Source organism: Apus apus, chromosome 2, assembly GCF_020740795.1.
Source record: "Apus apus isolate bApuApu2 chromosome 2, bApuApu2.pri.cur, whole genome shotgun sequence".
NCBI classification, from domain to species: Eukaryota; Metazoa; Chordata; class Aves; order Apodiformes; family Apodidae; genus Apus; species Apus apus.
This window is the reverse complement of record NC_067283.1, coordinates 80,366,586-80,381,197: the sequence shown is the minus strand read 5'-3', so window position 1 is coordinate 80,381,197 and position 14,612 is coordinate 80,366,586. Positions and strand designations below refer to the sequence as shown.

The 14,612-nt window shown below is 39.6% G+C and overlaps 1 protein-coding gene across 5 annotated transcripts in view; it reads left to right on the top strand.

The window, feature by feature from the left end:
• The window catches only part of TRIO (trio Rho guanine nucleotide exchange factor), a 250,398-nt gene that overhangs the window by 181,904 nt on the left and 53,882 nt on the right, over positions 1-14,612 (top strand). For all 5 annotated transcript variants that reach the window (XM_051612788.1, XM_051612787.1, XM_051612790.1 and 2 more), the window contains exon 34: positions 2,065-2,308. In XM_051612788.1, coding sequence (XP_051468748.1) covers positions 2,065-2,308 — 244 coding nt within the window. The remainder of the gene's footprint in view (positions 1-2,064; positions 2,309-14,612) is intronic.

Sequence of the window (14,612 nt, the reverse complement as noted above, 5' to 3'; positions counted from 1 at the left end):
GGCAGAGCACCAAAACTGTGGTTCTGTAGGAATTTAGGAGACAATACAAAGAATAGAGGCAGTTTCTGGGAAGTGTCAGCTTGATTACTATCTTGGTTCTTGCACTGACCGAGGACAGATACAGATTCTCCTGAGAAAAATTTGGTCTGCATTGGACACCTTGTGAAGTCATACTTCATCAGCTTTTTTGTGAGTCCCCATCAGGCATACAGATGGTTTCAATTGTTTCTGAGTTTGTCTGAAGAAGGCTGTAACATAAATCAATACCAGAAACCAAGGGAAAGCTCTTTAGTTTTTCCCCTTTGGCATAGTTTTGCATGGACTGAAAACTAATATAATATGGCAAAAGACTGTAAGGGAACAGGAAACTTTTTAATGAGGGAGGAGGTAGCATGTTTTGAAGCAAATTAGCCCCCCCTGTAATTTGGGTATTGGGATTGTCTGGAGAGATGTAGTAGAAGTACTGTGATTAATTTTTAGCCTGGATCTAAATGGGTGCAACCTAATTTATCTTCCTTCAACACTAGATGCATGAGTCTTTTTTGCCCTTCTTGGCCCCTGCATCCCCCCAGGAAAACTTTTGTCTTCTTTGTGTGCACACACAAGCAAGGGTGGCTGGTGACATTAGCAGGCAGAGACCATGGGAAAGCTCTGAAGTTATTGCAGACCATCTGCTAGGAGTTATGTCCTGTCATTTGTAGAAGGCTTGAGGAAGAAAAGGTTGGAAATCACCTTTGAGTCCTACTGGAGTTTTGCTCATTTTGTCATTTGCTTTACAATTCTTGCTTGATAACAGTGTTATCCTAGAGAAGATTCAGTCTGGTCATCAGTTCCACACTTGTAATGAAAACTAATAAATAAGTAACAATGCAGTCTCTTACCTCCTTTTCCTAAAGCTCTTGGGATTTAGCTGGCAGCTATGTAAAAGCCTAAATGTAATAATCAAAAACATACCAGGAACTGTACAGTATGTTACTGTAGAACATGCTTCCATGTTTTCTGGAGTTGGAACTCAGAGTATCTGTCCTCATTTGTTGGTGTAGAGCATTGCAGGATTGCCTGGCTGAGATGGAGGAGTTTACTGGCTTGGTCCAAAATTACTGAATTCACAGAAGTAGCTTACCAGCTGAGATATGATGCTAATATTGCACTGAAGCAGCCTGAGCTATAGAAGTAATTCACACACAAAAAGCTGAAGTAGCCTGGAATGCCATTGCCATATGGAAGGAGAAAGAATTCCCAGGCTGTTTGCTTAAGTTGTATGGGTGCTCTGGTGCTGAGCAATCTTGGGAACTTTGCAAGGTTCTGATAATAGTTTTCATTTCACATCAAAGCAAACGAAAGAATCAAAGACAGGAAACTTAAGCTTAGGCAAAGTAATTCTAATGAAGTGTTTTGAAGAGGGAGAGGAAAACCCTGAGCTTGCATTCTTTTAATTCACATTTGTGTGTTTTTATTTGGGGAACCAGCAAAAATGTGAAAGTTGTAAGCCTGTAATAGTTAAGTGTTTGGGAAACTTATGTAAAGAACTTTATGCTGCTTTTTATAATTATGTGTAGTATCTGCTGAATGATTTTGTGCCCTGAGTATGTAAAGAATAAACTGTGAGTGAGGTGAGAATAAGGAGTGTAAGTTCCTTCGGAAAAGGTCCCTCTTTTTGCCTTGAATTATAAGATAACAAAAGCTCATGAGTGACAGTGTTTGGTAATACCTGGCTTTTTGTTGCCAATTATCACCCATAAAATATATTCTGAAGTGACTGCTACTTCAGCTTTCAGTAAAGAGCAGTCTAGCAAGAAAAACCACTTAAATCCTCCGCCCAGCACTGTCACAACCAGTGTGCTTTGAACATAGACAGAGACAAGCAGAGTTAAAAATCTGTTCTAAGATGCCAGAACTGCCTGATTTTGAAGCAGCCGTTTCATGATGTGGAAAGTCCTAGAAGCTTGCTATCTCATCCAAAATACGAATCCTGCCAGCAATCCTAAATAGGTAACGGTGCGTGACGGAGGGTTTGATAACGAGCATTCATCTGGCTTCTCCTTCTTCTTTCTCCCCGCACAGTTGTCTGGTGGGTGTGAGCTGACGGTGGTAATCCACGACTTCACCGCCTGCAACAGTAATGAGCTGACAATCCGCCGTGGGCAGACAGTGGAGGTCTTGGAGAGGCCCCATGACAAGCCCGACTGGTGTCTGGTTCGAACCACAGATCGGTCCCCCGCTGCAGAAGGCCTGGTCCCGTGTGGGTCCCTCTGCATCGCTCACTCTCGCAGTAGTATGGAGATGGAAGGGATTTTTAACCACAAAGGTAAGAAATGATGGAAACAGTGTCTTATTGTCAGCAGCGCGAGTTTTGGGTAATGGCAAGTACTGTGCAAACAGGCACTTCGGTGTTCTTGCACTGTTTTGGTTTCTAGTTTTTAATTAGATAAAACACAATGCTTTTACCAACCTGCAGCCACACTGTCTATTCCAAAATAAGCAGTTGGCAAGTCTCAGTGTTAAGTGAAAATGTGTCTGAAGACAGGGAAGAGCTTTCAGCAAATTAATGTTTTGGTGAACAGAGTTATAAATCATGTTAGATCAAGTTGCAATGATAGGAAAATCTATACGTGTCATGTGCGGGAAAGGAAGAAGGGGAGAAAATCTCCAACATGCAATATCAATGGCTCCTGAGAAACCCTGCAGTGAAAAGTCATCACAACATCAGGCTCAGCAATGGAAAAGGTAAATACACATATTCATATGCCCTGGCACAGGAATCAACTGTTTGGACTTAGGTATTTTACTTAACCGAGTTTTCCAGAGTAGCAGTGGCACATTCATCCCTTTGTCTCAGAGCAGCTCTGAAATCTTTGTTTTTTCAGATGCATGAAAGAACGTGCCCCTGAAGAGTGCAACAGAAAACTGATAATTTTTTGGAAGTTTTTAAGACTTTGGTGTGCTTGTAATCCTTTGACTCCATGAACTCCCCAGGCTCAGAGAGTAGTTTGTTCTTAGAGAAAATGATTGCTTCCTTTGAAACTACTTGAGTTTGCAGCCTGTGAACAGAAAGCAGTGTGAATTAAAAAAAAACAGCAAAGCAAACCCACACCAGGAGAACAGTTCACTAGAAGGTGTTTCATCACATGCTGGGGGAAAGACAGGCATTTCAAAAAGTCTTTTATTGCAAGTAACAAGATTAGCTGGAAAGTGGTGTTGGGGAGAACTTGTTTTCTGAAACACAAAATGCTGGGTTCAGAGAGCTTTTCATAAATATAACCACAATTTTTTTAATTATTCGGTCCATCCCAGCTATCACATTATAACTTTACCCAGATTTTTCAGTCACTGTATAAATGTGCTTGGATAAAAGTGAGGAGAGTTTGTGTTCCTTACATTAGAACCATGCACAGCAGGAACTTCCTGAATGCTGGGCGACTGGGAGGGGAAGTCTGAAGGATTGAGTTGTGTAGTTGGAAAACTTTTTTGTCCTCTGTGTCTTATAACAATTTGGATAGAGAAAGTTTGCAATTGTTTCGATTATAAAATTGGAAAATGCAGTTGGTTATCACTAAAACATTTCTTCCTTTGACAGGGGGGTGAAATAATGGAAATGTCAACAGGATTTTTTTTCTTTAATGACACTCACACAATTGAGAAATCCAATTTCCTTTGGAGCTAGGGGACTTCACCTTTGAATGCAGAGAATTTTATTAGGAGAGACAGATTGTACTTGGTATTTTATGTGAACAACATTGAACCTGTCAGACTCCTGAGGGAGAGAGAGAGCTGGTTTTGTATTTGAGAGGTTACCTTTATTACTCAAACCAGTGGACGTAATCTGTATTGCTTTTTTTTTCCTTGGTGCTTGGGGAAAATGGGACAGAGCATTGCAAAGTTACTATAGTTTTTGTAAAGTTACTATAGTTTGGCATGTTGCTTTGAAATAAAGAGGTTTAATTAATTACATTAATCATGGACACTGAAGAAGAAAAGGCCGTTGCTAGAATGAGCATGATTTGCAGAGTTGAATGCAGCCTCAGAAGTGACTTCTGTCCCTGCCTCTATCACAGCCTTCCTGTGGGATGTTACAGCAAGCCATCTGAACCCCAGATGATAAGAAGCAGCTGCTAATTGTTTATTCCCACATTACTGGGTGTCAGGCTTTAGGACCTGGATGTTTGCTTTGTAAAGTTCCTGGTGCGCGTGAGTGTGACTGAAGTCAGTGTGAACTGTCTTGAACATGCAAACTATTGTATAATGTTAAGTAAACTGGGGAAGAAAACAGAGGCAAAAAACCAAACAACTTTACACTGAGTACTTGAAACCACTGGATATGTTTGACTTCAGTCTCTAGCCCAACTTTCCAGTGCTTGAAGGTGTTTGATAGTGTTCATTTCACAGAGGGATTGCAAAAATTCAGCAAAATTAGTTGAGTGCTTTGTTTTTACCCCCCCCCCCCCCATAGTGAAAAGTACCTCAGACAATGCCACAAAGCAATTATTCATTCTCAAGTGCTGCATTTGATTAAAGTTCTTGAAATAAGAGGGAATATGCTAATCAGAATAATAGATAAACAGATTGTATTTTCAGAATTGTTCATCATGGGCATCAATTGAGGTATGAATTCCTAAAAAAAACCAAAAAACAAAAAAAAAAAACCCACAAAACCAGAAAACACAACCCCCATAACGAAGAAAAAGCAAATTACTTGCATAATTTAACTCAGTCCACACACTTGGGTAGACAGCTCTGAAAGGTTGTATTTCCTAGATTTCTAGTGCTTGATTCTGCAACTTCAGTATTTTTAATAATATTTTTTTTCTTTACCATAATTCAGTAAAACTTTCAGGTTTTGAATGATTCATCAATTAGAACATTGCCCTCTGGAGTGTTTAGGTCTGAAAATAACGTGGTAAGTCATGTTCGTAGTGTGACCATCCGATCTGAGTAATTCTGTACAGTTCATGGGCTAAGCCATGTGCAGTAGACATGAGCCTGGAATTTGTGCATGTCTGGCATTGCAAGCTGTTGTCAGAGGCTCAGGGAGAGAGAGGTTTTATGTAATTCCAAAGGAAAACAGGAGGTGATCACCATCAGAAATGGTGTGGGTAGATGCTTGGATGTTGAGTGCTTCACCTATACAAATGGCTTATTAAAGCAAAGAGTTTTGCACTTCTTTCAGTATCTGTGGAACCTACAATTTCGATCTTTTCAACAGTGTTTATCAGTAACATTTGCAAACAAAACAAGTGAGAAAGCCATGGCATAACAGTGAGCTTCCAAGTTTTGCAATGAGAAACCTCTTCTAATTTACAGCTGGTTCTTGTGTTAAACCACATTTCATCCCTGAGTACAGAAATGTTGGGAGTAATGCCCTAAATAATCTGAAATTATTATCCAAAATAGGGTAATATGAAAGATTATTTTAAAAAAAGTATGCTCAGTGAAGCCTAGTTCTGACAGCTGATCTTGGTCATTCTCTGTCAGTCCACATGCTATCTGTCAACCATAAAAGGTAACATTTTATTCTCGTATTGTAAGACTGCCTCAAAAATGACCCTTACCACTTGTCTACAAGTGTGTATGTTACTTTTCCTCTAAGAATGTGTATTACTTTAAATATCAGTATTAAAAAAAAAATGAATACATTTACATTAACTTCAATTTTGTTAAGAGTATGGGAAAGCATTACATAGGAAAAAGACATTCACTAGGTGGATAGTCATTTAGGAGGAGGGTTGTATGTAGGTTCCAGACCTCTTGCTTACTCTGCTGGATAGCAAATCTATTTTTATAAGTTATTGGGGTCATTTAATCAATTTGACATGCAGCTTACAGATTAGTACATTTTTAAAAAATTAAATCCCTTTTGTAATGGGGAAAAAAGACAAAGAAGTGGGTAGTGAAGAGGTTGAATAACAGTTGGCACACTCTACAAAAAATAATTTACTAGCTTTAGAAGAACATGTTTTTCACAAGTAATACATACGGCAGCAATTTTTTTTGCAATGATTCCCCACATATTATTGAGCGTGGGGGAGAACGAATGTTCCTGTTTTATTCAGTGCTTCTCTCTTTTCTTTATAAGGGTTTCTTTTCATTCTGTGGTACATCCTTTTTATATGTGCAATTCCTTTTCCTTGTTTGCAGGGCATTTACACAGCCACAGAGCTTTGGGTAAAGGGCATTCAGTGTAATGAGATTAAATTTGTAAGCTCGGAAAAGCTGGCAGGTATTTAAATTATGTGAATCTCTTGCCTGTTTAGATCATAAGTTCACTGTCTTTTCCAACTCTATAAGTACTTCTGAAGTCTGGAGAATTTGTGATAGTCTGTCGTACCCCTTCTGTAAATGTTACTGTTTGGAGTGGTACAAAGGCTACAACAAGCCTTTGCTTATGAGGCTTAGGGTTTTTCAGGACAGTATCCAACTGCTAATTCATATTAGGATCTGTTTGGTTCGAAACTTGGCCACAGATACTTTTTTGGTTTTTTTAAATGAAGCTACGATATATGCCTGGTTTATATGTTCTTATAATCAAAGTATCTGTATACATGGCTTGTTCAGATCTGAAAGGCTGGTGATGTCTTAGTAACGTAGTGACATACTGTGCACCACTGCAAGACTGAATACTGGCTCTTAATTTTACTCTCAGTATCATATCCTGACTGCTGCCATGAACAGAAAAGCGTTATTTCAGCAGTTGGGGTTTTTTTTGCTGGTTGTTTTATTGTTGTTGTTTGGTTGGTTTTTCCCAATTATAGTGCCTCTCAAAGAATCAACCATAATAAGGAGAATTGAATGGCTGATGCTTTCTAAGACATAGGGTTGACAAATTTGTTTTAAGAGCTGTGTAGTAAGGCCTTTTCTAACCTGCAAGATGGGAAGGAGGGATGTAGGGCAGATGTTGGAGGTGTCAGAGCTCTTCTTAAGCTGGTATGGGAACCTCCTATTCAGGAGTTAAGAAAAAGAAAAGTTTCACAGATGATACATAGTTATTTACCTAGTTAAAAAAAGAGAGAGATTGTATAATGGAGGCCACAGAACGGGATATATCATTATTTGTTTCATTAATCTTGCTCTTGCACAGCTGGAGATCTTCTATTCAAAATATTAAGTTTAGAATAAAGGGGAAGGGGAGAGAGTAAAGGTAAAATGTCTTGCATATGATCAAGAGCTTTGAAAATTATAATTGAGAAATGGGTTGTTTCCATGTCAAATCCAAATAGTGTTATGTAGGAAGAGGAAGCTCTGGATAGCAGCAGCAGCAGCAGAATGTCATCGAGTAAAATGGGAATCCAGTGTGAATAATTCAAGATCTCCCAGTTTGAAGTGGAAGAAAAGAAGGGTGACTTGGGCAGCAATTGTTTCCTTGTAAGCAGAGGGAGGCTATAGAAGGGAAGATTTGCTGTTGTGAGACTGCAAGTGAAGCATGCATGGGCCATGTGTAAGGAAAACAGATCCCCACCCGTGGCTCGGAGCCAAAGTGCTGCCTGTGAGACTGTGACAGACTTTGCAGCTGCAGGAAATGAGTTACAGCCCAGGCCAGCAGGGAAAGTAACTCCAAACAATGAGGAGGTAGGTACCGTACTTGCTTTGCCTTGTTGCCTTGGGGCCATACGGCAAAAGGTGGGGACTGGTTTCTAAGGCACTGTTCAGGAAGGGGTCTGCTTCGCTACACACCAAGGCACAAACACATGCAGAAAGTGGTATCGAGAAATACGTTGTAGTAGTACAAGATACTAAATGTTGATCTAAGAATTGCATTTCTTGATGAATCAATTACCTCCTAATAAAATTTCCAAATAACAGGCTGCCTATTCTGATAACCAGCTGACAGCTTTATGAGGAACTCACAGGAGGCAAAGTTGAGCAGTCAGTTGAATTTCACACTTCTCTGATGTAAAATAGCAAAAAATTGTGGAGTGTCAGTTCAGCTTTATTTATCAGGCAGACTCAAGCTTGAACAGAGGTGCAGGCATTTCAATAGCTAACATTCAACTTCACAACTATCAGTTATTTTGAAAATCTACTAAATAATAAATTTCCATGTAATTACAAATATTTTGCCAAGAAGCAACCCTAACAGCTGCAAAGATAGTTTGAATTTAGGTTGTGTGTGTGGTTTTTCAAACTTCTTCTCATGCTTTGGTCCAGGTAAATAAAATAGCTGCAGTATAAAGTAAAATAAAAATTCTTTATCATGGCTTTCCCACCTTGTGTTTTTAGTTGAATTTGCAGTTAAATACGTGTTCAGAGCATAAGTAAACTTAAATAAAATGTTGCCAATTGACTGTGTTCCATGAGAGCATAACCTTTGCACTAAGTGTTACAGCCAAACTATAGCAGATAACAGCCAAATTCTAATTCAGCCTTGAATGAACAGTAAAGTCTATATAAATTGCTTCCTTGGCATTGTGCAGTCCTAAACTAGATAGAGAGATTCAACAAATCTCACAATTCTAATTTCTAGGAGATTTCTCTATAAATAAACTTTATATGTGCTCTGAGGTGTCATAGGATTTATTTCTGTATAATCTGCATCTAACTCTAACACTATTCCTTTTACCATAACCCATCCCAGGAAGACCTGTCAGATATATCTTTTTTTCCCATGCTGGCTCTATTTGCGGGCATAAGGATGTGATTAATTTGTCTTGGGAATTTTTGAAATTTTGTAAGGAAAGCTTTCTGCCCTGCTCCAGATCTCGGTGTTACATATGAGAGAAAGAAGAATTTTTATAATGCTGTCTTGAATATAAGTTCAGTCCCAGGCAGCTGCCAAATATATTTCTTTTATATTGTAGTTGGAAAGGAAATCGGTGCATAAAAAGTATCTGGTTCAGAACAGATGTATTTGCACAGCTGATCTCTGGGAGGTAGAACGTGAATATAAACCAGCAATTCTGATGGCTTTACACTTCCCAAGAGAGTTGTTATTATACTTGCAATTAACTTTTCTCTGACAGCAGTTTCTTTTTCTAACCAAGGTTTTGAGGCAGAACAGAGTGCAAACTAAAATCATATCCTGTCTGTGTTGTACATATCTTGCAATTGAAGAAAAACATCCTGGAGTGGTGTTTATTTTCTGTAACTGTCCCTCTTCATGTGCAACAGAATTCTTGAAAAAGTTGCTTTAGTGTTGGAAATGACTTCTTGAGGATAACTTTGTTACCTGTATTTTGCTTTGGTGTTAGTAAAACTTCAGACTTTCTGCTCCAAAGAGCACCTGAGAGCAACCACAAAGCATTTAACTTTTCAGTGAGTAAGTAACTTGGCAGGTTGGTGAAGGGTAAGGAGAGTGGAGATAGGGACACCTATTTTGACAGGAGAGTGCTCCTAGAGTCTAGGAAGGGACATCTGTGCCAGGACATCTCTGCGCCAGGACACTGGCACAGACCACAGATCTGCTGATCATAGAATCATAGAACTGTTCAGGTTGGAAAAGACCTTTGGGATCAGAGTCCAATCATCATCCCTACTCTACAAAGTTCTCCCCTAAACCATATCCACCAACACCGCATCCAAATGACCCTTAAACACCTCCAGGGATGGTGACTCAACCACCTCCATGGGCAGCCTATTCCAGTGTCTAACCACTCTTTCTGTGAAAAAATTCTTCTTAATGTCCAGTCTAAACCTCCCCTGTTGCAGCTTGAAGCCATTCCCTCTTGTTCTGTCACTAATTACCTGTGAGAAGAGACCAGCACCAACCTCTCTACAATGACCTTTTAGGTAGTTGTAGAGACTGATGAGGACTCCCCTCAGCCTCCTCTTCCCCAAACTAAACATTCCAAGCTTCTTCAAGCTCCTACATAAGACTTTTTCTCAAGGCCCTTCACCAGCTTTGTTGCCCTCCTCTGTCCTCGCTCCAGCACCTCGAGATCTCTCTTGAACTGAGGTGCCCAAAACTGGACGCAATACTCCAGGTGTGGCCTCACCAGTGCTGAGCACAGGGGAACAATCACCTCTCTGCTTCTGCTGGTCACACCATTTCTAATACAAGCCAGGATGCCATTGGCTTTCTTGGCCACCTGGGCACACTGCTGGCTCATGTTCAGCCCCTTGTCCATTAGAACCCCCAGGTCCTTTTCTGCCAGGCACTTTCCAGCCACACTTCCCCAAGCCTGTAGCATTGCAGGGGGTTGTTGTGGCCCAAGTGCAGGATCCGGCACTTGGCCTTGTTGAAGCCCAGACCATTAACATTAGCCCAACAAACTAATCTGTCCCGGTCTCTCTGCAGAGCCTCCCTATCCTCATGCAGATGAACACTCCCACCTAGCTTGGTGTCATCTGCAAACTTACTGCTAATACAATCTGTGTCCTTATAAAGATCATCAATAAAGATGTTAAACAGAAACAGTCCCAACACTGAGCCCTCATCCACACAGAGATAGAGATGTCCTAGCACAGAGATGTACTGCCAGAGAGTTGTCCTAGACCCCCTAGAGACATGGAGTTGTCACAGCTGCACAGCAACTGCTCTCTTCTTGATAGATGACAAGAGCTATAGGTGTGGGTTTTTTCTGCAGCTGGGGAGGCTGTTCATTTCCAAGGACCATCTGGGTGATTTTTGATTGTTGTGTTTTCTTTGTGTCAGAGAACAGTGTAATACTGACAGGGCCCATGAAATCTTGCATTCTTTTTTTTACTCTAATTTTATGGCACTTTTGCTACTATGGATATCATTTTTAAACTTGGTATTGATAGGAGTATGTGTTCAGTGGAGGTAAGAATGGTTGAGGAGCTGTGCTTCACTTATAGGCAACTCTGTCAGATGCTTTTTAACAGATGCCCTTGACCTCTCATAAATTATTGGCATGGGTTTCAAATCACCACTTCATTATACAATGTCTTGGTGCTATTTTGAGTGCATATTCACTGGTACAGGTGTAGTTCCAGTTTGGGAAATGCTCCTGATGGCAAAGCTAGCCTCCAAATACACTTAAGTCTATTTAGTAACAAGGCTGTGTTTGTAATTTACAAAAATGCAGCATGTGAAATCCAGGCTGACAGAGAGAGAAAATGCCCATTTCTGACTTTGCTTTCCTTTCAGATATAGTGCAGAGGAATTGTGGAGGTTGCTTCATTTTGTTGAAGTATTTTTTTAAACAATAATGAAAGCTGTGAGAGTCTTAAGGTTTTTGGGTTAAATGTTAATGTTTTAAATCCAGACAAATGCTTTGAGCGTCTTTTCTGCTTCCAGAAGCAGCAGGGTGTTGGGTCATGGCTGGGCCTCCCTCCATCTGCCATACTCAGCAGCGCTGGGCAGCTTAACCTGGTGTGTTAACATGGACGTGATTTCTGGTAGGCAGTACTGAGCAGAGACAAAAGGAGAAGTCTTGATGAAATCCCCTTGTAACTAACCAAAATGCATTTGTACAATTAGAACTTGGCAGAAGGGGAATAAGAAGAGTGTTTTGGTCAGTAACACAAACCAACTGGTAGCCCACACAGCTTGCAGAAGCAGTTCCTCCAGATGCTTATATATGGAACCTTAGCATAGAGTATTTCTTGCAAGGACTACATGTCCAATTTTAAAAGCATTTATTTTAATTTTAATTGCGTAGTTTGGTTAATAGAATGGTTCCTTTTCCTTTTAAGCGACTTAAATGAGTTTTAAGTCAACAACATGATTCAATATTCTGGACATTTCTGATTAATATATTCTTACTCTTTCCTTTTGTCTTTGCATGCATTTTCAGCAAAAATAATTAGCTAAGAGATTTATTGTAAGAAGAATCCCAAAGCCTGCATGTGTAAACTGCATTTTCCAAACCAGTTTGGAAAATGAAACCTTGTTTTGACCAGATATTTATTTTTCATGCCAGCAGGCTTGTTCCTTTTTTCTTTGGAGTGGGAAGGGAAGAGAAAGGGTGTTTTAAATATAATTGAGGAGACTACATGAGAAAATTCAGATGAAGAAAAAAAGCATGATGAAGGGCAACTTGGATAGTAAAATTTATGTCAAAAATGAGTGTTTCTTCAATGTGTCTCATTAAGACAGCAAGTATTTCTCACTTGGAACAATTTTTGTGTTTTCTCTAATGTAGAGATGAAGCATGGCATATTTCTTCTCCCCTCCCACCCCTCACTAAGTACTGAATGTATGTGGAACAACATTCCTTGCCCTCATCCAAAAGATTTTGTTTGAATTATCTGAAGCTGGTTTGTTGTGGTTTTGCTGACAGTGGCTGGGATCCTTCAAGCTGATTTGGCATGCTGCAGTGGTGACTCTGTTGAGGAGTCAGAATTTTCCCAAAGCTTTTCCAGATAAACAGAAGACAAGGGATACTGAATGTCTCATCATTTCTTTGAAAGGTCTCTTCATTCTTGGGAGTGGTATTAAAGGCTACAGTTCCTTGGCTACAGCACAGGACAGAATTAAAAATTCAAGAAAATAACAGCCAAGTGATTAAGATGGGAGCGAGTTTACAATGTCATGTGCTTTTTGAAATTCTTTCTTACTGTAGGCATGAGCAACAGCTAGGGCATGTTCTGCTAAGCTGGAGACAGGAAGGACTTGTTTAGATCCTGGCCTTGGTAACTGAATAGTTGGATAAATGGTTCATTTCCTGATATTTTTAATTAAAGCCTGAACGCTTCAGTGTCTCTGTATCAGTTGCTCTTGACAAATGATTTACCCAAGATTTAGAAGGGAAGGTTATTAATCACCCAGCTGAAGATACCTCTTTTACCCTCAATCAGAACATAGTTTTCCCAGGTTTGCCACCTAGTTACATAGCCTGCATGTTTTGTTAGAGGTGGTTGTTAGTTTGTCTGGGTATTTTTGATTGAAACACGCCAGCATTTTGAAAGGAGTTCTTGGAAATCTCAAATTAAGGATGTTCACACAATTCATTGCAAAATACAATTTCTGACTGATTCAATTGGAAGTGTCTCTGGCAGCTGGCAGCACTGGTAGTAAAGAACAGGAAAGAACACACTGAATGTAAGTCCAAAGAGCTACTGTTATAATGATTCCGCTCCTTGCAGACCAGCAGTGTTATCTGTGAGACTGAGGAGCAGCAAGGCTTTTTTTTGGGGAACAGGAGGATCTTTGTGCACAGAGCTGAAGAAACCAGATCCTAGTGGCACAGCTGTGCTCCAAGCAGTTAAACTGTGGACACATTGTACGCTGAGGAAAAGGCAAAGTTAGGCTCCTTTCAGAATTTTAATCATAGTGTGGGAGCTTACCTTTGAAGATTGAACCTCAGATTTATTTACTGGTGCATGGTGGCTGTTTGACAGTTTCTTGGTCGTGTTACAGTATTCTGATACGAGTCTGACTTGCCAAAGATAGGATTTGCATTCGAAGTCTACCTATTAGTAGTAGTAGTAGTAGTATTAGTATTAGTATTAATATAGGAAATTCATATGGTAAATAAAATCCTTACTGGTTTGTGCAATGCTAATTTAAGTCAAGAATTTTAATCAGTTTGGATTTGTGTCTAACTGTGGCTCCTAGGTCTGGGGTGGTTTGGATAAATCTTTTCACTCCCACATGCAGAAACATGACTCAAAATTGTAAGAACTGTGCACTTCTAAACGATGAAAGTGTTTATCTCATAGATAAATGCAGACATGGTTTTAAAATAGCAACATTTGGATGCTGGCAGTACTGAATAAAGAATTCACTCGTCTGTTAATTTCAACTATCTTGTAGGCACTTTTTCACTTTTAAGATGAACAGAAATTTTTTTAATAACTTTGTAGTACTGACTTCAGAATGTATGAATTGGTTTTTTTAGTGTAATGTCTGGAATAAAAGGGGCAAGATGCGAGAGAAGACAGGTTTAGATTTGCTTGGCTACAGCATTGAATTTTGAAGCCGGGGTTTTAGTGCTATAATATTTAAAACTTTTTTTTCCCCACGAAAGGTAGATAATAAGGAAAAAAAAGGTTGGCTCTTTGGTTTCTTTTTTAGGCTCTAGAGCAAGACAAGTAAGTGTTTAAAAATGGAATTACTGTAGATTTTTTGCTTCGCTTCTTGTTCTGCTTGTTTTCCCCAAGTTGGTGTAAAATGTAATGGGGCTTTACAAAGATTAGTTTGGAATGCTGTTTATCCTTGTTGTAATATAAGTTAAGTCGTTATTTTTATTACCCTGCAAATATCTTGCAGTATGATAAATGCAGTCAGTTTAACTCCGGTTTTCATCTTAAACCAAAGAAAGGATGAATATTTCCATTCTTACATGTAAGGATAATAGTACCCCCAGATAAGGTTGCACTTCCATGGGGAGGAGGTTGATGGAATGGCAAATGGTGGTTGCAGACACTGCAGATAACAGCTGGCACCTGAGAGAAGCTGGACCTGTAGCAAGCTGATTTTTTTTTTTTGCTGTCTACAGCAATCACTGACAAACTGTTGCTTCTCTGCTGGGGTAAGGAGGCAAAATGATGATACTTCAGAATGGTTTTGGCAGTTTGACATTGTCCATCAGTGAGTCCAGAGAGTAACTGCAGACGGTTGATTCTAGTTGTTCACCACAGTAATAGCTACGGGCATGTGGTTCTTCATTTGCATATATGATACAAAATATGTGCTACTCGCTGGAATATAGTCTTTCTTACAAAATGCTGTCTTCGAAGTCAGAGGGCATTTTTGCGTGGAATTTTAAAATCTT